Source organism: Wyeomyia smithii, chromosome 2 (genome assembly GCF_029784165.1).
Source record: "Wyeomyia smithii strain HCP4-BCI-WySm-NY-G18 chromosome 2, ASM2978416v1, whole genome shotgun sequence".
NCBI lineage: Eukaryota > Metazoa > Arthropoda > Insecta > Diptera > Culicidae > Wyeomyia > Wyeomyia smithii.
In genome coordinates this window covers 177,840,910-177,863,727 of record NC_073695.1, presented here as the reverse complement: position 1 = coordinate 177,863,727, position 22,818 = coordinate 177,840,910, and the positions used below count along the sequence as shown (strand labels likewise).

The 22,818-nt window shown below is 39.6% G+C and overlaps 2 protein-coding genes across 3 annotated transcripts; both read right to left on the bottom strand.

Annotated features, from left to right (window-relative positions):
- Positions 1–213: 213 nt before the first annotated feature.
- On the bottom strand, positions 214–10,977 carry LOC129721011 (general odorant-binding protein 56a-like). Of its 2 annotated transcripts, none has more exons than XM_055673032.1 (2): positions 10,543–10,977; positions 214–667 (listed from the first exon to the last, which is right to left on the bottom strand). In XM_055673032.1, the coding sequence occupies exons 1-2, from the start codon at positions 10,573–10,575 to the stop codon at positions 320–322; spliced, it is 381 nt and encodes a 126-aa protein (XP_055529007.1). In that variant the 5' UTR covers positions 10,576–10,977; the 3' UTR covers positions 214–319. The 2 variants fall into 2 exon arrangements, with proteins under 2 accessions (XP_055529007.1, XP_055529006.1); XM_055673031.1 differs by lacking the exon at positions 10,543–10,977 and adding an exon at positions 723–823.
- Positions 10,978–18,720: 7,743 nt separating this feature from the next.
- Positions 18,721–19,218, bottom strand: LOC129720233 (uncharacterized). The gene has a single exon (XM_055671684.1). It carries the CDS (start codon positions 19,216–19,218, stop codon positions 18,721–18,723), a length of 498 nt encoding a protein of 165 aa, XP_055527659.1.
- Between the last annotated feature and the right edge of the window lie 3,600 nt (positions 19,219–22,818).

Sequence of the window (22,818 nt, the reverse complement as noted above, 5' to 3'; positions counted from 1 at the left end):
TAGCATTGAAAAAACTGGAGACTATTCAACAGTGCTTATTGCTTATGACGCATGATTATCCTTTTACGCACATCAAAATATGATTATCTTTCCAGGGTTAATATCAAAAATGTATATCTCTGTAAAAATTTACCAAAGTATTATTGTTATCTCTGGCACCAACTAAATAAAAAGTAATCAACACACTCTTTCATTTAATCTTTATTAGGAACCAATTCACATGAATTCACGAGGGAAGAGTTCGTTCAACATGATATGATAAAATAATATTCTCATGCCTTCCTTCTTCATTAAGCGTCATTTACTCCGATAACCTGCTTTACATTAGACTGGCTCTGTTCGCAACATAGCACTCAAACAGGATGAACGATCGCTCGCAAGGGCTGGGTCCACTGTTGTTCTTACATCTTTGCACAATTTCCTCAGCCTTCGAGCGGTCATATTGGGTCGAAAGCTTTTCTACCAGGTGATCCTCCTGAACATTACCGTCAGCATCAACAAAACCAGCGCCCTGGAAGAAGCACTGGGTAAAGCACTTGGTGTTACTATCGGCATTCGAGGTATCCCCGTTACGAAGCCGTTGAACCGCTTCCTCCGAGGTTCCGGTTTCTCTCATGCATCTTCCGGCCAGCTGCCGAGCGGCTTCCCTTTCCTCATCCGTGACGCCCTATGAATGAAAGTGTAATAACGGAAGTGCTTTTAAATACATTGAATTTTTCAACCATGCAACCGGAAATCAGAACAAGGAAAACGACGGTAACAAAGGACTTCATGATGGCAACTGATGTTTGCGTTTTCACACTCGCACAGTTTACAGCTGACTGATGATTAACCTTTTCGTGGAACTCACTTTTATAGTACTTTAAATCATTTGATAATTGTTTAATAATAATTGTCTGCCGACCCGAATCGGTCATGCCGGTGATTGTTACGGTTTGTACGGTTCGAGCTGGTGACAATTACAATTAAACGCTTCCATTAATTAGTTTAAACGGCTGCTGTTATCACACACATTACGCGAACATTATGTGGTCTCATACCTTTCGGTGTAAACTTTCCCGCCGTCGTTGTCGGGCGAATGTAGAATGGTTCTAATATTGCTAGGCAGGGATTGACAACGCGTTGAAAGGTGTTATGCGTCAGATGAATTTGTGTACATATCAGCGTGTATTACTTTGTTGTTATTCTGATTATTTCCTTTTTCTATAATTCGAAAAGCCGAAGTTTTCTCTAGAAGAGTAATTTCAAACTGAATGCTGGATACACCACAAGGACCATTTTCAATTTTAATAAATCATTGTTTCGCGATAAGGGGTAGAAAGTATTTTCCACGATTTAGAAGGTTCCATGTTATGAAAGATGGAGTACAACGTAGCGCAACTTCACAGTAAAAGTGCAACTGTTGATTGTTGGTAAAACAGTGAATACACCAAATAATACTGTGAGCAGTGCTGATAAAAGTCATTTTCCCCAGCAAAATTCTTCGAAAATTACAGCCAATCATTTTCAATTTTCACTTCCAATGACCGCAGCACTCTTTCAGATACACTAGATTTTCGTCCTAGTAACGTGCTGTTATACTCAGATGAAATAGATCGCGCGCATCGTTCACGGTTACGGAATAACATTTGACGACAAATCCAACCAAATGATCTTCACTTCAAAGCGAAAAAGAAAAACAAACAGTCCAATCAACCAAAATGAACCTCACCGAAACACTGTTTCACTGACACTGACCGATGCCTTGACAATCTTCGTTAACTGATAAACTGATTTTGTTGTCTTGCTTCCATCGCATGAAATATAATGAGGTTTTTTGACAGTTCACTTCCATGCAAAAAGCGGGAAGCGAGAACTCTGAAAGGATTGTAAAAAAATAACGTTTATGAATGCTTTTTTTCACTTTTACTCAAGAGTGTCAACAAATATCAACCCTGACTGTGAGTGAATTACAATAATGTTACAGAACTGCAAAACCTACTATGGAACGGGGTGAAGTTGATCAATTTTTATGATATTTTTCAATAAACTAGCTTCATGTACATTTTACACGAAATAGTACATAGGGGAATTGCTCCATTATTCATCTTAGCCCGTATATTCATCTTATTCAACATGTAAACACAATTGAAAACAGGAAAAAACGCATATTTTCTTCTTAAACCAATCTGCTAATCCATGGAATGGATTCTTCTTAGTTCACTTTAGATTCCTCATAAAGTATAATCCACAAAAATTCACCTAAAAGCACTAAATTTGATATTATAGTCGGGCATCTGCACTCGAAAACTCATTTAATTCAATCACCTACCTCAGAAAACAAAATCCGCGCATCGTTCTATACGGCTGCAACGGGACTCGTTCAGCAGCCAACCAAAGTTTTTTTCATCACTAGCGGACCACTTTTTATTTTAACCACTAAACAAAATCACTCACTAAACTAAGAATACTTCAATCTTTGAAATGTTCACCTCAAATTTCCTAAAACAAGCTTGAATTAGTAGAAATATATGAGATGAATATCCACAATTCCTAAACTTCAACTGTATGTATTTTCATCTGTTTTCACTGCGTTGAAGAAAATCAAGAGTTGCCAAATCAGTTCCTGTTAATACGAAAAAATCATACTGAAAATCGTGAATTATTACAACATAATTGACATAAATCGAAAGCACTGTAGTGGTTACCTAGGTTACCAATTTCGCACGTAAACAACTGCAGCGGATATCTAGGTAACCTACTACGACGGGCTGCGGCTACGTTCATTCATGATAATGTGTTTCATTCATGATTAACAGTGTGATGAATATGGGGGCGTCGTAAGATGAATAATTGAGCAGTGATTCAAGTTTTGAGATGGATATGGAAGCGTTGTTAAAAATGGTTTTGTTTTACAAAATTTAGGATAAATCTAGCTAATTTTACTAAATATACAATGCTAAACGATTCCATAAGAGTACGTAAGCATATTTAGTTCATTTGTTCAATGATCCCGTGAAAATTTTATGTTCTATCCGTGCATTCTTCGTGAATATCGGCTTAATGAGATGAATAATGGAGCAGTTCCCCTATTTAAAACAAATACTGGTGCGTGCTCTAGAAAACTTCTATGGCTATTGGGGAAATTTCTATCGTCTACTTCATGAAATAAATTCGAGAATTCTATGAGATATATCGGGATGAAATTGATCATTCTTGAAATCCATACATTCTATTGGAAACACGCTATTTTAGATTTGTTCATGATAAATGTTGATTTCTGAACTGAAAAATATCAATCACAGCTAGTTTGGAAACGAAAATAATTATATTTTAGGTTAAAACTCAATAATTTTGGTTCACGAGCTGCAGTTTGCTGAATTTGCTCTCATTTGACCATATTTAGAACGATTTCAATTCGGTTTGTTGCAAAAGCTCGAAAACTAGTTCTAAAATTAAAATCTTTGTGGTTTCCTGCGAATTCATCAGTGTTATTTTAAAGGTATGGGAGAATCTCTGTTGAAAATTAGATTTTTTGAGCTTTTATCAAACTCACTTCTCTAAAGGGCAAGGGTTAGCTTTGACAGGTATGTGAATCTTGCAGAAGTTGCATTTTAGGACACGTAAACATTGCCTAGTGTTGAAGGATCAGTATCTTTTGATTAGTATTTTTTATCATGAATTTTCAGGTGATTAACATCACCCTACACGCAAAAGTTGGATGGTGCGAAACCAGTACGAAATTGTGTGTTTTCAGTACAATTGTTGATGTGATTTGCAACCAGTACAATGATTGCGTGTTGGGTATAACGCAATTTATGCTCTAGCGTCTTTTCAATGTATTTGGCAGCTTCAAACTACTACACCTACAAAAATTCAACTGGCGTTAGTATCGTCATGTTGATTTGTACTGGTATTGATAATGTTTTTCCAGAAGGCTGCTTTCGTCGACGCAGTGTAACCAGTAATCAATATTGGTAATTTGTTTACTGATTAGCTTAATAAAAATTTTACCTGATCGATTCAATCCCATGAACAAGATCATTAAAAAACAACATTGAGTTAATAAAAATAAAAAAGATATTGGTTGTGTTCAAAAAAATTGCATTCAACTATGATTTCGTTGATTTTATTCATATGCGTTTGGTTGAACTGACTGACATCAGCGAAAATGAACTTTCCGACAACAATGAACGTTAAGAACGCCAAGAGAGCTGTCAAATCAGGGCTCCAAGTATTTTTTATTTTAAGCAACAGTTCAAGGAAACTTTATCATCACCCTAATTTCAACAAGCCCTATCTATGTTTATCAGTGCCCGCAATCTGGTCAACTTGGTCCAGTAGTTTAGCACTTTCAACTAAAAGCAGAAGCAGTTGCTGGCGCAACCAGTGGCGACCTGTAACAATTTGTTAAAGCCCTCGAAACTGCCCATAACCAAGGTGAGCCGGATAAAACGAAATCCACCACAGAGAAAACCAACATCAAAGAAAAAACGGCACAACGGCGACCAAACAGGTGAAAAGGATGATGATGCATTGGACTCAAGTTTGTTGGCGTATTTATGAACCTAAGATCATTTTTTTTTCTTGATTTACTGTTGCTTTGAAATGTTGGGATGAAATTTTAGACGTCGAAAAGAAGGAATCAAAGGGTGCCAGTACAAACTATGATAAAAATGCAAGGAATGTTCTTGTCTTCAATATCCTAGTTAAATACAAACTAATATGTTTCGCAGAAATTTTTAAAATCTGCAATTTATTCCTAACGAGAAGCGAAAAGGTTCCGCCCGACACCGCCACATGAAATTTAACGCTTCCCGAGTAACCTGCAACTCTTTGCTGCGAATTTTCTCTAGTTTTTCAAACTGCAGCCGAAAGAACCTAATTGAACTGTATGTCAACGACCGGCAGCTCATCCTTCCAAGATGATGACAGTGTAGCTGCTGGCTGCTCCTGTACTGCTTCCTCGGATTGCACCCCAATAGGAAACTTCTTGTGGGTAATTTTTGAATCGACAGCATCTGAGCATTTCATAGGGTTCCTTTAAGTGAATCAGAAAGGAAACAGAATTATGGTGTTTATTCCAGTTATTTACTCATCAGATAAAAATTGTATTCTCACTTACCTTCCGGCAGCCGGCAGGTTATCTTGTGTGTTGTATCTTCTTTGACAAAATAGAATTATTGACTCAAAAACATGAATCATTCGGTTGCGGTAATAGAAAGGATAGAAGTCCATGTATACAATTGTTTACAAGATGACATAAAAGCAGGGTGTATGAGTACACTGAAAAGTGAATCCAGTGTTGGCAGTTAACAGGAAAAACAGCGTAGCATACACTCAGAGAAAAACGCTTAAGAATTTTATAAGTTACAACTTATGTACATGCATAATTTTTATATCATTAGTTATTGCCTGCGCGGTAAAAAATTAGAATCGGTCGGCGGTGGCAGATCCGCAAATGACAACCGCAGCTACCAAATCCGTTATGACTGTAAGAAATCGTGCTGTTGGTTTTAGAATCAAGCGATCGATTTTTTAATTTCATAGTGAAATTCAATCAACGATATTTTTTTACATAAGATCTTTTAAAAAAAGAATTAGTGATTCAGAATGTAACAAGAACAAACGATTAAGATATTGAAAAAGACCCTTCGACTGGAATAATTGTATCTATGGAAAATTTTGACATGGCGTCATATTATTCAACTTTGGATATCACAAGATATCACTCAGTGTGGGTTATAAACGGAGCACGCATTTATTTAAATTTAGCAATTGTTGGATATTTGTGCAGTTTGAAAATACATGTTGTGTCTCCGCCTGCGTATGCTCCATTCTATATTCCGGTTGAATAGCTTTTTGGTTATATTAAGAAGAACACAGTTATATTTCTTTGCCGAGAACTCAACAACTGATAAATTCAGCGAAATGTTCCACAAGTTTTCGGCGAAATTTTCAAGAACATTGGCAAATGGAATTGATTACCCGCTGGTTTACGGTAGATCGATATATTTGCTGAATGTTCGTTGAAATATACTGATGACATATGTTGAAAATTTCGCCGAGGTCCATCAGCTGTTGGGAAGTTTGGCGAGATAAATTAAGTGTGTATAATCCGAAATTTACGCAGTTTTTTTACGCAGATTCTGGAATTTACGCGGCACGTATCTCCCACGTAAAAAGCGACTCAAGTGTAATATGATTTTACAAAAATATTCAGAAAGTGTAGTTATGAATCGAATAGTGTACTTGATGAATATGAAATTTGACATTTGAGCAAGGGGCTCGTGTGGCTGTCAAACTCCATACATTTTCCATCTACCACTGATTGAGCCTGGTACCAGCGTTCCTGGTTCCCACTTTTTGGTTGGTTTGCCCTAAAACAAGTGAAATAGAGTAAACGTTCTAAATTTTCGGTAAACTTTATTTCGAATATATATTGTTTTAGATGGGAAAACAAGAACTCAACATTTGTTTACAGTACAATGTGCACTTTCAAAGAATAAGATAGGTTATGTAAGCATTTGAAGTGAAATATTGACGCCGTGATGAACTGCCCATAATCGCATATTTGTAACATTTGCAAAATTGGTTGTTCGAGCAAATAGCACTTTTATATTTTGAACTTAAATGCTTTGTTCCCAATATATTCTTGCAAATAGACACTTTAACTAAACTTTGTATCATGAAGAAAGCACTACTTTACATTCTGTATACATTAAACATTACTTTTGAAGTCAAATTGGTTGAAATTTTTGCAATGATTCATTTATGCCGTCACTTTCAAGCTACTTTTGAAATATATCACAGGGAAAATAAAGTTTTTCATGTATTTAACAAGCATGAGCTGAACATCAGAAACGGGTCACCGGTGGTTGGTTACCGGACCAGAATAACTTCCGAGTTCCAAAGAATGCAGATGTGGATTCGGATGGAAGCTTTTTTGATGAAAAAGTTGAAAAAATTAAGTAGGGTGACAATTATGCGGTTATTTACGCTATGTGACAAAACAACTTGGTATTTTTTACGACTTTTTTCACACAAACATGGGCATATTTTTTCAGATGTAAAAAGTACATACTATTCTAAGCATTTCCCAATAAATAGCACGAAATCCATAAAATGTCGAATGTTACAATTATGCGATCACAGGCAGTGAATTGATGATTGGTAGGCAAAATGTTGACGTTTATAGTCCCCTGCATTTGAGCTCGTGTGAAGACGTAAACGCCTTCCCGCATTATCAATAACCAAAAACGGATGATAATCATGATAACATGATTATCGGTTACATGATAACCCATACAGTCGTGACTATATCCCGAACTAGTTGTTAGGCACGTTTTATGGTTATTGATTATGCGGGTAATAGTCGGCTGATGAGCGGCTACCGATTTAGTGTGTTTTCTAGGATGGTCTCCAACTATCGAAATATTAATTGGGTGTGGAAACATTTTTTCACGTAACGTGAATACATTTATCAAATTCATATGACATGCCTAATTCAAACCGTTTAAATCAGTGTATGTGCAGGCTAGCTATACTCAGAGGGAGAGATATGCGAAGAGTTATTTTGTGAGCCAAACGAACATGTCAAAATCCGAGCCAAACGAACAAGAAAGGTAACACATTGAAGTTTTTGCAATCAGATACAATGAAGAATATATTTATTTTAACACGTTTTTCATGTTCAATTGCTAAACAATGAATTGGGGATGCTCCAAAATTGGTTTATCACAGTGATTTTTAACTGGTGGCTTACAAACCTCTCGTATGGTAAACAAAATAATATTCAAATATGTTGAAAGTATATAAAAATGAAGATAAACATAAAACTTAACACTTTCACGGTTTTTGTGATGCACTTTATTATTCCTGAGGACTTCCACCGTCACAATCAGTTATACGCAGGTTTATGAAAAAACGCAACTTTTCTATAACCGAAAAATAACAAGCAAAATATTGGAAGCACGGTGGGTTCGCAATGGAAATGGAGCCACAAAAAAGTCACATAACACCCAGTACAAAAGAATGGGCGCGTCTAAGGCCTGGGTATACGAGTCGAATGAAAAAGTTTGTCATCATTGCACTTTGAGAAGAGATCTGGCACCTCTGACATGTGAAACCTAGTTGCCAAATAGGCGGTTTTTTTTCATCACTTATCTCTCTCTCTGAGTATCTTTAGTCCAAACTGGTGTGAAAGATGCAATATCGTTTTTTTGGTCTGATGGTATATTTTCAGAATCACCAGAAAAAGTAGAAAAAGTGGAAAAATATGCTTACGTAATTATTGAACGGCCCCATAAAGATAAGTGACTTTCATCTACACACAAAACACTATAAAAATTCGACACGTTACTGCGAATTGGATTTCATTTACATCTGTACTTATATCTATCATAACAATCAGATTACAATGACAAAACACGTTGAATGCCAAAATACACCAAATAGCGTGGACTCCATCAAAAACCGATATGGATTGACATGAAAAAATGATTGGGTTTGTTTATTAGCATTCATGCGTAAAGAGCATTTAGCATAAGCGTAGGAATGATTTTCAGTGTAGCAACCGTATAAGCCATGTAAAGTTGTGTTTGTTTTGTGCCAATCACGTTCAACTGTTTCTCTCGATATATAATAAAGTCACAAATACAGGTGGCTTGCCATGGGCCTGATACAGACTTGCACAGAAATGCAATCAAAATAACAACTCTTTTAACAATAAATATTCGGTTGCAAACAAATCTGGCAACCACAAGCATTTGACTGCAGGTTTGTTTACCTTCTTATAGACCTGTCTTGTTTTTCTAGCGAGTGAATTAAATTAATCAAGTTCAATACATGAATATTTATTCTGTACTCCGTACTGTACAACTGTGTGTACTGTGTTTTTTTATGTGTTGTGTATTGGGCTAAATATGCGAAAAAAACGCAAGGAACTCATCAGTGCTGTTCAGCTGTCCAAACGTGTTCTTGGAGCCGCAGGTCTTCGGATACCAAAAACTGTTAATGTTGCTACCTTCTGAAAGCTGAGACGCGGTCCGCTGCGAGTTGAGGTCACTCACTGGACCAAATTGAACCGAAGATATTGCGGAAGAAACATCAAAAGCCTCTGTTGCTGTTGGAAAAGGAGAAAACTAACGCTGTCGATATTTGGATCCGAGTGTCGTGTGACAATCATGTCGCTTACAACTACGTTTTCTGGTTCCAAGACTCTGGTGTTATTTTACAAGCAATATGAAGATAGAAAAACTGTGGTGTTTTCCTTTTTCGAGCTCAATACGTGAATAAATAAATAAGCTAACTTCTGAGCCAGTGAAAGATGAAATTATTTTGCAATCGTTACAGAAGAAGTTTGTTTCCATTATTTTTTTAATTTTATTGACATTGTTTATGTGAATAAATGCTTTGTAACTATTGTTATTGTATAAATAGTGTATGTTCAAAACTATGTATAACCATTGGAAAATAAAACACACAATATATTATGCGTTTTAACATGGTAGTCTCGTTTATAATTCTCGAGTGGTACGTTTGGTTTTTGGTAGAAGTGTTTGTAGAAGCTCTATTGTTAATGTTATGATTGCGTGTTGAATGTTATGTTACGTGAAAAATATTCGGCGATAATATGCGATATTAAAAATTAAACCGTTCGAAATGTTTTTCTGCAATTTTTTATTTACATTAGTAACAATAACTAAAAACTAAAAATCAAAAAAAAATAACTGTTCTCCTTATTAATACCCGTGAGGAATGCCAACACATTCGAATCAATTCTGTCGTCACAGTAGTATATATTGTGAAAATAAAATTGAAGGAATTTTAAAACGGAGTCACATTCTGATGGTGGAAAACTATGTACAGTTTAAAAAGCAGGTCTATGGAGGCAATGATGCTTGTACACTTGAACTTGATGTTGTCTAAAATAACTATGAAACATAATTGAGGAAATTATTTTTATTATTTTCCTTTAATTTTTAAATAAGGTATAAAAAATCGCTTGAAATCTGTTGAATAACAGTTGGTATATGGGCGGACTGAAATTCAATGAATTTTGAGCAGTTTTAAAACGTGATTTAAGAACCCAAGGACAACGATATATTTTTTTTACAAATCACGCTCTTTTCGATGATATATAAAACCTGGTAACGTTATAAAACCCAATGGGGTCCTAAAGTTTAAAACGGTTTTCTGATTTTTATATATCAGCTGGAAGAGTGCAATTTTCTGAGCAAAACGTGATTTTTAAAAAATGTTTATCGTTTTCCTTCGATTTTTAAATGAAGAACGAAAAACTGCTCGAAATGCCTTAAATGACAGTTCTCTCATATACCGTACAAGGGCGAAACGTCATCTAAGACCTTTCGAGCAGTTTTTTTATTCTTTATTTAAAAATCGAAGGAAAACGATAAACATTTTTTAAAAATCACGTTTTGCTCAGAAAACGCGGCTTTTTCAAATGATATATAAAAACTGGTATAGCTTTAGGACCCAATTCTTACTGTGTTTCTCTTGCCGTATTTATATTTACATGTATTCCTAGAACATGTAACTTACCAAGGATAAGATGTCTTGCCTAATATTTCCCATTATCCGAAATCCAACTTTCCAGTCAATGCTTCGTGTCTTCTAATGTTATATTATAGCATTTGACCCAGGCCTCATAAATCTCGTCTTTGCGGTTAATGCCCAAATCTTTCAACAACATTTAAGCAGCTTGTTGGGTTTTATAAGGTTTTATATGTCAGAGGTTCCAGATCTCTTCTCAAAGTGAAGTGTTGACTAATATTTTCATTCGACTTTTTCAATCGGTGGTGACTATGAAAATAAGAAATATAAAGCGTATCGCAAAATTTAATAAAAACCATGGAGGTGTCAACTGTTACCGGGGTTACTGATTACTATTTTGTTAACTTTAAAAATGTTTATTTAGCAGTAGCATGCCAGTCAGCTCACAAGTTGTTGCTGCTTGCACTGATCCATGAGCAGCAGTCACTAATACACTCGATGTGAGAAATAAAGTGTCGGTATATGATACATATTCCGATTTCATTCTATGTCAATGTATCCGCAGTACAACTGTTGCGTTATGCATTCCACACATTTTTTTGTGCGATTTCTGTGCAACTTTTGTGCGAATCGGGAAGACACAATGATTGTACAAGCCTTCAACTTTTGCGTGTACTGATAAATTTCACTCCATTCCACGGTATTCTAAATGATGACTGTTGAATGATAAACTCTTGAACTTGCACAATGATTACGATTCAAAACAATTCAGAATCAATTTTACTCTAGAGCCTTACGAATTATATTTTTAATTTTAGCCTTAAACGGGCTGCAGTAAAATCATTATACATCTTCAATACATACTTGATAAATGTTTATGAAGATTTACAGTGATTTCACCGAAACCCCTCTAAAGGCGGGCTTGGGCACTAGAGGGATAGGCAAATTGAAGGCTGAGTCTACCATTTTATAAAAAATAAATTTTTATCTTCGCCAATATTTAGACAAGAGTAATCGTCGAACTCGAACTTTGTTTCGGCGAATAGCTACAAATTATCGGGCAGCGCAGTTTCGATACCTTAGAAATCAAAGCCGTTAAGGTGGCCCTATCAAAATACTCAACTGGTTGTGAATAAATAATTTTTTCAGCGATGACCTTCTTCATAATTACCTTACCAGTCAGCTCCAGGCCGAAGTGTCCCTTGCTGTTCGAAGAAGTCCTCTCCATTCAACTCGTTCCATGGCTGCAGCTCGCCAGCCATGTCGTCTGCGGAGGCCCCGCAGGTCGTCTTCCACTTGATCGAGCCACCTTGCTCGCTGCGTGCCCCGTCGTCTTGTTCCAGTCGGGTTGTTATCAAGAACTATTTTCACCGGGTAACGACATGCCCAGACCACCGTAGTCTCCCGATTTTCGCCGTTTGAACGATGAGTGGTTCTCCCAGCAGCTGATGCAACTCGTGGTTCATCCGCCTCCGCCATGATCCATCTTCCATCTGCACTCCACCACAGATGGCACGCAACACCTTTCGTTCGAAAACCCCAAGGGCGTGTTGGTCCTCCACGAGCATAATCCAGGTTTCGTGGTCGTAGAGGACTACCGGTCTGATCAGTGTTTTGTAGATGGTTAACTTCATGCGGCGGCGGATTTTAATCGAGCGGAGCGTCCTCCGGAGTCCAAAGTAGGCACGATTTCCTGCCATAAGGCGTCGACGAATTTCTCTGCTGGTGTCGTTGTCAGCAGTCACCAGTGAGCCCAGTTACACGAACTCGTCTACCACCTCGATTTCATCACCGCAAATATGAATTCGTGGCGGGAGGTTGACACTGTCTTCTCTGGAACCTCTTCCTCTTATGTACTTGGTCTTCGATGCGTTTATGGCCAGTCCAATTCGTCCGGCTTCAGACTTCAGTCTGATGTACGTCTCCGTCATCTTTTCAATGGTTCGTGCTACAATATCAATGTCATCGGCAAAGCCAAAGAGCTGGACAGACCTTCTAAAAATTGTGCCACTCGTGTCGATACCAGCCCTACGTACCACACCTTCCAAAGCGATGTTGAATAGCAAGCACGATAATCCATCACTTTACCGTAACCCTCCTCGAGATTCGAAGGGACTCGAGAGTGTCCCCGAAACTCGAACTACGCACATCACCCGATCCATCGTCGACTTGACCAACGGTGTCAGTTTATCCGGAAAGCTGTAATCGTGCATAATCTGCCATAGCTGGTCTCGAACGATTGTGTCGTATGCCGATTTAAAATCGATGAACAAGTAATGTGCGAGCACATTATACTAACGGCACTTCTGTAGGACCTGCCGTACCGCGAATATTTGGTCCGTGGTGGAGCGGGCACCCATAAATCCCGCTTGGTATTGCCCCACGAATTCCCTTGCAAACGGTGATAGTCGACGGCACAGAATTTGAGAGAGTACCTTGTGGCGTTCAGCAACGTGATTGCGCGGTAGTTGCAGCAATCCAACGCCTTTTTTGTAGATGGGGCACACTGTACCCTCCATCCACTCCTCCAGTACTGCCTCGTCCTCCCAAATCTTGGCAATAACCCAGTGTAGCGCCTTAGCCAGTGATTCACCACCGTGTTTTAACAGCTCGCTAGGGAGTTGGTCAGCTCCAGCGGCTTCATTGTTTTTCAGCCGGCCGATCTCCTCTCTAACCTCCTGGACGTCAGGGGCTGGGATTCTGTCGTCATCTGCGCGTACACCGAGATCTACTACCACTCCGTCGTCGTCCTCTGCTACATCGCCATTAAGGTGCTCATCGTAGTACTGCTTCCACCTGTCAATCACCTCACACTTGTTCGTGAGAAGGTTGCCGCCCAGGTCCCTGCACATGTCGGCTTGTGGCACATAGCCTTTGCGGGAACAGTTCAGCTTCTCGTAGAACTTTCGTGTGTCATTCGCACGGTACAGTACCTCCATCGCCTCGCGATCTCGATCTTCCTCCTGGCGCTTCTTCTTCCGTAAGACCGAGTTTTGCCTGTTCCGTGCGGGTCAGTAGCGCTCCACGTTCGCCCTCGTTTGGTGTTGCAGCATTCTCGCTCGTGCTGCATTCTGTTTGCACTCGTCGTCAAACCAGTCGTTTCTCCTGTTCGGAGCCATAGTACCAAGCGCCGCTACAGCAGTACTACCTATGGCTGATCGAATGTCCCTCCTACCATCTTCAAGAGTAGCTGCACCAAGCTGCTCTTCCGTTGGTAATGCTGCTTCCAGCTGCTGCGCGTACTCCCGTGCAACCTCGGCGTCCCGTAGTTGCCCGATGTTTGGTCGTGGTGGGCGACTTTGCCGCGTGTTCTGCTCCGTCGAAAGTTTTGAGCGCATGCATACTGCAACAAGGTAATGGTCCGAATCAATATTCGCACTGCGGTAGGTGCGAACGTTGATGACGTCAGAGAAGAATTTACCATCGATTAGAACGTGGTCGATTTGGTTCTCCACTTGTAAGTCAGGTGATCTACAGGTGGCTTTGTGGATGTCTTTGCGGGGGAAGAAGGTACTTCTGACTACCATACCGCGGGAGGCTGCAAAGTTCACACATCGTTGACCGTTATCATTTGATGCGGCGTGTAGGCTATTCGGCCCTATCATCGGTCTGTACATTGCCTCCCGTCCTATCTGAGCGTTTTTATCACCGATGACGATCTTAACGTCCCGTTGCGGACAGCTATCATACACCTGCTCCAGCTGCGCATAGAACGCTTCTTTCTCATCGTCGGCTCTTCCTTCGTGTGGGCAGTGCACGTTGATGATGCTGTAGTTGAAGAACCGGCCGTTAATTCTCAACTTACACATCCTCGCACTGATCGGCTGCCACCCCATCACGCGTTGGCGCATCCTACCCAGCACTATAAAGCCCGTCCCAAGCTCGTTGGTAGCTGTCCCGACCAGCAAAGTTCCTGTCCTGTCGCAGCCGTGAAAGCCTAACGATCTGCAGTTCCATGTACCGAGTTTTCAATCGTAGTCCTTATTTCGTCGCCTAGGTCTGTGCCGATTGTTCCGATCCGTATTTATTTCTTCGATATTTGCAACATTCGGTGTTTTTCGAGAGGGCTTGTTGGGCCTTCCCCAACCCACTGTCTCGCCGGAGAGCCATCGTGTCAGCTCTGATTAGAGTCCCACGCTGACACCAGGACGTTCGCATCGCACCTTCTCACTTAGCTATTGTCGGATGACAACATTGCTCAGGCAACGCCAACCAGTTGTGTCCTTCTTCATCTAACCCAGAATTAGAACCGAAGTTTTTATTAGACTCAGACTTCACAGCCGGCTGCTGAATGTACAGGACAGTTTCGAGGCTAGTGCTACGATCCTGCTACTAACAGTCTTCCCCCGATCCGAACTATGACTAGCTTGTTAGACTCTAACATCGTACCTCAAGACCACCTGGACTGTCTAACAACAGCGATGATCTATTTAAAAGGTTTTTACATTCAAATTCAGAGTAACACGTTTGTCTACTATATTCCGAGTGTCTATATTCCGAGTTGAGGGTGTTATTTATCTAGGTTCACTTTAAAAAAAAACACACACAATTTTGGAGGTGATTGGAATACCTCCGCTCTATGAGACCCTTCTCTATGTTGCAAAATAACGCTTATTTGTACAAAGCCTTTTTATTTTTTACCTTACAATTTATAGATGTCCGAAAAATACTGATGGACGATTTTCGAAGAAAATAAACCAAGGAATTCAGCAGAAAACATAATTTTGACAGAAAATGCTGCCAGATTGGATTTTAAAACTTATTTACATATTTCAAACGTGTTTTTATTTCAGACAAGATATATAGATAAGGTATATACATTCACCGCATATATATACCGAGTCAATCTATAATTTCACAAACAATCATATTTATTAAATAATGCTTGTCAACTTACTAATGTGCAGCAGTGTTACCATTTTTTGCTCAATTATTTCCCAGCCATTAAATCGTTCTATCAAAGTTATGGATTTATCTTTCTTTTCCATTAAGTTATTGGTACTTCTTCCTATTCTTTTTTTTTTTGTTAGGAAAAAGCTAAGGGTTTATCTCTCTTTTTTTTTTTTTTTCTTTTACTTGTTCTCACTTCATTGCACTTTTGTTGTTATTTTGTTTTATGTTGTTTTATTCTACGGTAATATCAAATTATAAATTACTTTATAGCATTTTTCTCGTCGTATTGAAATGAGTTTCGAGTCTGAAATAATAGAACGGGGTAAAAAAACTGGCAACACTGCTATAAAAAATGAAAGATATTTTTGAATCCTTAATAATCTTAAAATCATACTTTTTGTTGTTCAAAACTGGTTCCGCAAAAATGGAATATCTCGAGGTTGACTTATATTATCTCGGAATAATAGTTGTTTTATATGATATTTTCCAAAAATGGCTGCATTTGCCAAAAAATGTAAATGGTATTTTACAATACTATAATAATCTGTCTGGCAATACAGCCCGTCAAATTTATGTTTTTTTTTCTAGATTCCTTGGTTTACTTCCTTCAAAAACCAATATTTTTCGGGCATCTTACGTCTGTGAATTCTAAGAAAAAGAGTTAGGAGATTTGGAACAAAAAATGCGTTATTTTGTAACAAAAAGAGAGAGGTCTCACCAAGCTGGGGTATTACAATCGACTCCAAAATTGGAATTTTTTCGTATGAAACTATCCATGTAGTGTTTTTAGATTGTTTTTATTTTGTTACATTGATTATAAATTAACAGAAAATCCGATTTCTTCAATTTGATAGTTACAAAAACATTCTTTTTAAGTGAATTGAGGTACATATTAATAATTATCTGTAAATTTTTGCCAAAGAACTTTCATCGTCAAAATTCACCAACACAACGTTGCTGACTATCATGCAAGAAATCGATTTGATTTCGACAAAGGTATCTATTCTAGAATAGTTGGTAAATGACTGGACACGTGTAAATATGAGACCCTAACTCCTATCCCAACCTCCACGGTCCATTCCGGTGCCGACCGGAATACGAGTAACCTTAGCGGAGATTGGGTAACCAACCTTCGGTGTAAACTTTAGTCGTATGCCGTATGTTGTGTCCCCATGTCAGGAGCAACGTACAACAGCGTCTGACCCAAGGATGGAAAAAATCGTATCGCATAACAATCATTCGGGTATCATTATCCATAAGCTTCCAATCCCTGCAAACCATCGCTATTAAAAGTTACACATTCTCACGCATGCAAGAGACAACTTAGTGCAATGAAATATATGGTAGCTTTCTTTGATGATTTTGTTCCAGTATTGCCTGCATTAGGCGGAGCGAGCAACATATAGCGAGTGTTACACGAAAGAATCGTAAACGATTGCACTCAAGCGATCGCAACGATTCTTTCAAATGTTGGTTGCTTGTGGGTGGAATTCGGCAACTCCCCGTCGTGCTTTCACCGTGATATACCGTGATATACGATGATTCTTGGTGATTTTGAATATCACATGCTAATGCACCATGCTACAATTTCCGTTAGCATTGATGATACCTGCTTGCTCCGGTAAGCAAACAGTTGAACGCAATCTAACGTTCATTTGTATTCATAATTTTGTATCACTGGCGATAATATCTCAATAATTCTCGCGATACTGTTGAATGCAAGTTAACTTGGATACAATAAATACTATCGTGTTTGAGTCATTCAGCCTCCTTCTATGGTATTTGGAACTCTTAGAAGCGAAAAACAATCAGCAGCGTTTCTATGGAAAACTTGTACGCGATTGGAAATAGTTGAACGATACCTGATGAATCAAAGAACACATTTGCATGAAATATTGCTTGTGAGTGAAAATTTCCATGCTTAGTCTGACCCTGAGCCAGCAGTTGAATCATGAAATGTTGTGTCCACCAGTTACACCTTAGGTAACAGCCTTGTCAGCCGGACCTAGGTATCGCGACCCTGGTAATACGAAACGCAAAAACCTAGGCTACGAACATGGAAACAGAAAACGGGTACTTAAAACGTCCGATCTCTCAATGAAGCGACGAGAACTGGCTTGCTTGCACGGAAACTACAGTGGCAGAGAGTCGTCGGTCGGACAACGAAGTAAAATAAAATAAGTATGTTGTCTTTTTTTCATACCTTACCTTACCTAGCAGGCTGAAACCGGGATGGCTCGTACTGTGAAGTCGTCCTCATTCCACTCGGTTCTGAGCTACATAGTACCATGCTCCCAGGCGTCTTATCACTCGTAGGTTACTTCCAATCTTACCAAGCCATCGTGCACGCTGTGCTCCTCTGTTCCTAATGCCAGATGGCTTACTGAAATCGTTTTAATCGGGTTGTCGTCCGGCATCCTTGTGACGTGTCCGGCCTATTGCAGTCTGTTAACTTTAACCATATATGCAATGGGGGTCTCCCCTAGCACCGCGTGCAGTTCATGGTTCATGCATCTACGCCATCCCCCGTCTCCACCGTAGATGGTTCGCAGCATCTTCCGTTCGAAAACTCCAATGGCGCTGAGGACCTCTGAGACAGTGTTGTCGTCTCTAGCCCATAGAGGACTACCGGTTTAACTAGTGTTTTGTACAGTTTCGTACGGCGGCGCACTCGATTGGATCTCAGAGTCCTAAAAAGTACGAACGATTTCCCGCTTGATGTTGTTGTCAGCGGTCACCAGTGATCCTAAGTACACGAACTCGTCTACCACCTCATTGCCGTCTACGCAGATTCGGGGTGGGAGGCTAACATTGTTCTCCTTGAAACCTCTTTCGTTACGTACCTTGTTTTTGACGTATTGATCAGCAGTCCAATACGATCAGCTTCCGCTATTAGTCTGGTGTGGGTTTCCTCCTTCCAGCGAAGCCTTTAAGCTGAACTCACTTCGTTAAAAGCGTACCACTCGTGTCGATGCCCGCTCTTCATAAAACACCTTCGAGGGCGATGATGAAAAGCAAACAGGATGGTCCATCACCTAGTCTCAATCTTCGACATGTTTTCAAGGGACTCGAGAGTATCCTCAAAACATGCACGTATGACGTAACACGTCACACGATTCATGGTAGACTACATCAGCCGCGTCAGTTTATCCGGGAAAATATCCTTGTTCTCGTGCATGACCTGCCATAGCTGTTCTCGATTAACTGTATCATAAGCTGCCTTGAAGTCGATAAAAATGTGATGCGTGGACAAGATGTACTCCCGACATTTTTACAAAATCTAGCGGATTGAAAATATCAGGTCCGTGGTTGCGCGGGCTCCCATGAAACACCTCAGCTTGTTGCCCTTCTTATAGATGAGGCAGACGACTCCTTCATCCACTCCTTCGGCAATTTTTCCACCTCCGAGATCTTGCAAATGACCCAGTGCAGTGCTCTAGCAAGTGTTTCTTTACCATGTTCGTAGAACTCACCCGGCAGGGTGTCTTTGCCGGTGGCTTTGTTGTTCTGCAGCCTCCCAATCTCCCGCTGAATTTCGTGGAGGACGAGGGTTGATACCTGGTCATCTACTGCTGGCACTCCCAGGTCCGTTCCAGTTCCGCTTTTGTTTCTTGCATCGCCATTCAGATGTTCATCGAAAAGCTGCTTCCACCTGTCGGCCACCTCGCTATCCATATCCTTGCAAAAGTCAGCTCGCGGCACATAGCCTTTATGGGTTTGGTTAATCCTTTCGTAGAACTTTCGCGTATTATTAGCAGTGAATAGCTCTTCTAGCTCTTCATGGTCACGATCCTCCTGCTGACACTTTTTGCTTCTCAGGATCGTAGTCATGTCATTTATTGCTCGTCTGCACTTGACCAGGTTCTCTCTCGTCTTTACCCTCAGGTTATCCAGCAAACCAGAAGTTGTATAAGGATGTTAAATCTAAGGCGTTCAAAGCTGCTGCTTGATGTTGAGTTGCGGAAATCGGCTCTGTTATGACTAATAGACAGTCGACAGTTTTGAGCGCATACAAACCGCCACTAAGTAGTAGTCCGAATCAGTGACCGCATATCAGTAAGTTCGCATGTTGGTGGTGTCCAATAAAAACCGTTCTTCGACGATCACATGGTCAATTTGGTTTGTTGTTCGTTGGTCAGATGATTCGCAAGTGGCTTTGCGGATGTCCTTGAGGAGAAAGAATGTACTTCGGGATACCAATTGTCGGGAAGCTGCAAAGTTAACGCATCTTTGGCAGTTGTTGTTCGTCTCAGTGTGCAGACTTTCATGTCCGATCACTGGTTTATACAATATCTTCCCCTTCGTTTTGAGCGCCTTTTTTCAAGTTATGTTATTTCCCAGTTTCACAATACTCTAAGAGAATCTCATATGGAGCTCTCTGCTCTGCCATGCGAAAACGTTGAATCGTGTCGCGGAATTAGGCGAAGAATTACAATAGTAAACACAGGTTTTGTCCCAGAGCTCGGGCTAGAAAAAAATGATGGATTATGGCTTTTTAACCATTCCGGTGAATGTTGGTGATAACTTTCTCAAAGACCTAAATTAGTTTTCCCATAAGCCATCGTAGAAGCGATAAGCCCGGCGAGCACTTCGGCGCATTTCTGCACACACTGGGAGCACCGAAATTCACAGGAATGGTTAAAAAGCTATAATCTTTCTAAGGCGATTTTTTTTTGCTTTTGTCGACCAGTGTTATGAGGAGACTTGTATCGCGCAGTTTTGTAGAATCGTGTTATTTTTCGGAATCTATTCTCGAATACATGAATTGTACTGTTTTCCCTAAAAACAAAAGTTTCCATTTTCATTGTATGATTTTTCTAGATCATGTTCGATCAAATGTGCGATGTTATGCTATACTATCCAACAATTACTATCAATAGATACCTCGTAGGACGTTTAGCATATTCTACTAATTTCTTTCAGAAACAGCTGAAATCCAGCGTTCGTGTGCCGTATAAGACTTAGATTACTACTAACCATTTCTATCTTGATTTATATAGAATCCATTTGCGGTTTAGTAATTATTCCAATTTAACAGAAAAATATTTTGATGTACACTAAATAGCACCAGCTATTCTCATCGAAACAGTGAAACTAGTTCAACAGATAAAAAAAACAAAAATCGCTTACTGGGACGAGAAGCTATCAACGGTTCTCCTCGAGAGCTGTCTCATTTCTTGGGGACTGACAAGAATATGTACATTAAGGAGTAAACAGATTAGAAACTACTGTCCGTGAAATTACTTTTCCTTATACCTCTCTTGATTTATCTCGCTACACATAGCGAGTTGACTTGCTGCTGGCACCGATCGGCATCTGTCCATGGAAGTAGGAATTTCTGAATCGCCCCACGGAGACTTACCCTCGGCCATCCCACGGCGTGTGGACTAATTTCGGCAAAAATAAGAATAGTCGATGAGCAGCAAAAGCTATTGCTCTCCTGAGGCATCATCCCAGTTTGTATGTGGTCATAATTGGAGTGCGACGGCAGCAACAGCGGACGCAATGGGTGGCTTGATTTGTTCAAAAGAAAGCCCCTTTTCGAGTCTTCTGGTGCTTTGGAGCAAAGTAAATTAGAAAGTGAGAAAGCCTAATGAACTTTGCCTCCTGTTCACAACTGCCAACCGAAAAAAGCTTTTCGCGAAAAGTTGGTCCGATATTCGATTCGAACGTAAACGAGAAAAAAAGTTTACCACTTGATGAGTCGAAAAGTGGGGACTGGTTCAGGCATTTCGCTATTCGACTGTGATTTTTTTTTCGCTGCTAGCGAAGATTCCAATTTGTTACCGGCAGTTTTCTGAATTTTTTTTTTTTCATTTCCAATAAAGAAAGGATTTCCGCGCTCGACATGAACTAGGAACTCAAAGTTGAACAAGTCGTGGCGGTTGATTCGCACAAGATTTGACTAACTGAGAGCAAACTTTGCTGTGAGACGAACTGGAACTGATTTGCTTGAAGAGGTTCTGTAGAAAAAAAAACTTTATTTCCGGGATGGGTTCAAAAAGTTTCACCAACTAGACCTTCAAGTGTACCGGGCTTCTAAGCAGATCAAACGACTTCCAGTTTACATGCTAATTGAATTTCGCCCTGCACGAAAGTAACGCAAATACTGCGCATAGGTTTGTGTTTCAATTTGAAAACAATTTAGATAATGTTGTTAAAAATCAACCCAAATGATTTATACTTGTTTCAATATTAATAACTTTCGTTTATGGTGACCTTTCCCTACAGGGTTTTATATTTCAAATCAGTCACAAAGATATTTCATGTTATGTTTAGTCTGGTCTGTGCTGTCTATGAAACAAATCAAAGCGGTTTTCTCAGTTATTTGTACGTACCAGTCAATGATTTCAAAAACCAAAACACTGGCCGCGGTGTTGCAGACAAGTTAGCCGTCAACATTTTTCAACGATATTCAAAATTAATCTAATTTCGAGTCCCAGAGGATGGATTACACGGCATCAGCTTTAAAAGCATACGCAAAAAAAACTTCTGCCACTCCCTTAAGCCACTTTGCAGCTGCACGACATAAAAGTTTCGTTCGTTTCGAGTACTGCGGCGAACTTTCTCTGCTTCCTAAAGTGCCCGACTTCAACGCGGCGCAGATCAAACGGTGTAAACTTTGCACGCAAATTGATTTCACAACCGGTAGCGACGTTTGCCAGGAAACAGCGAGAGAATTCTTGACAATTCTACCGTTTGCACAAAATCTGCTGAAGGCGTCGCTGACGTAAATTGAATTCATTTGAGCATGCTTCCTGTAGAACTCTGTTGGCTCATATCTTCGGAAATGTTGCTGTAAGAAAAAAAAAAGAACTGTGAAATTGAGCTAAATAGGGTGATGTTCTATTAGTGGACCAAGTAATCCGATACCGAAACCATTTCATCATTGCTTCGTTCGCAAAGCTCTATCACTGCAATAAGATAGCAAAAGTTTCTATAAATAACTCGTAGTTCCATTATTCAACCAATGTTGATATTGAATAAATATTCATCAAAATCCCTCCACGAGACATAATTTTCATTTCAATCCGCTTATGAATTACGTCAGATAGGCTGAGGTATCTTGAATTGAATAATATAGCCTGTTTTCATATTCATTCAAATATAAATCACATTATGTATTACTATGAATGTCCTACGTATGGAAATAAGTTAAGGGCTCCTTTCAATAAATTATCGCAGTTGAATTATAGAGTGCGTGTGTTTAACGATCCCGGGAAATATCACGCCAAAAATATAGGAACGCTTTGGTGCTGTTTGAAAGATTTTTTCGTTTACGCGATTAGCCTACTGTCCCTTAAAGAAGCTTTCGAGTGAGACTTCTGGTAGCAAGGTTCAGAATCCCATCTGAACGGAAATAATAAACACTTCCACTGGAATAGAAACAGAACGTTGAAAATGGACTTAGAGAAACTTTTTCAACCTGTT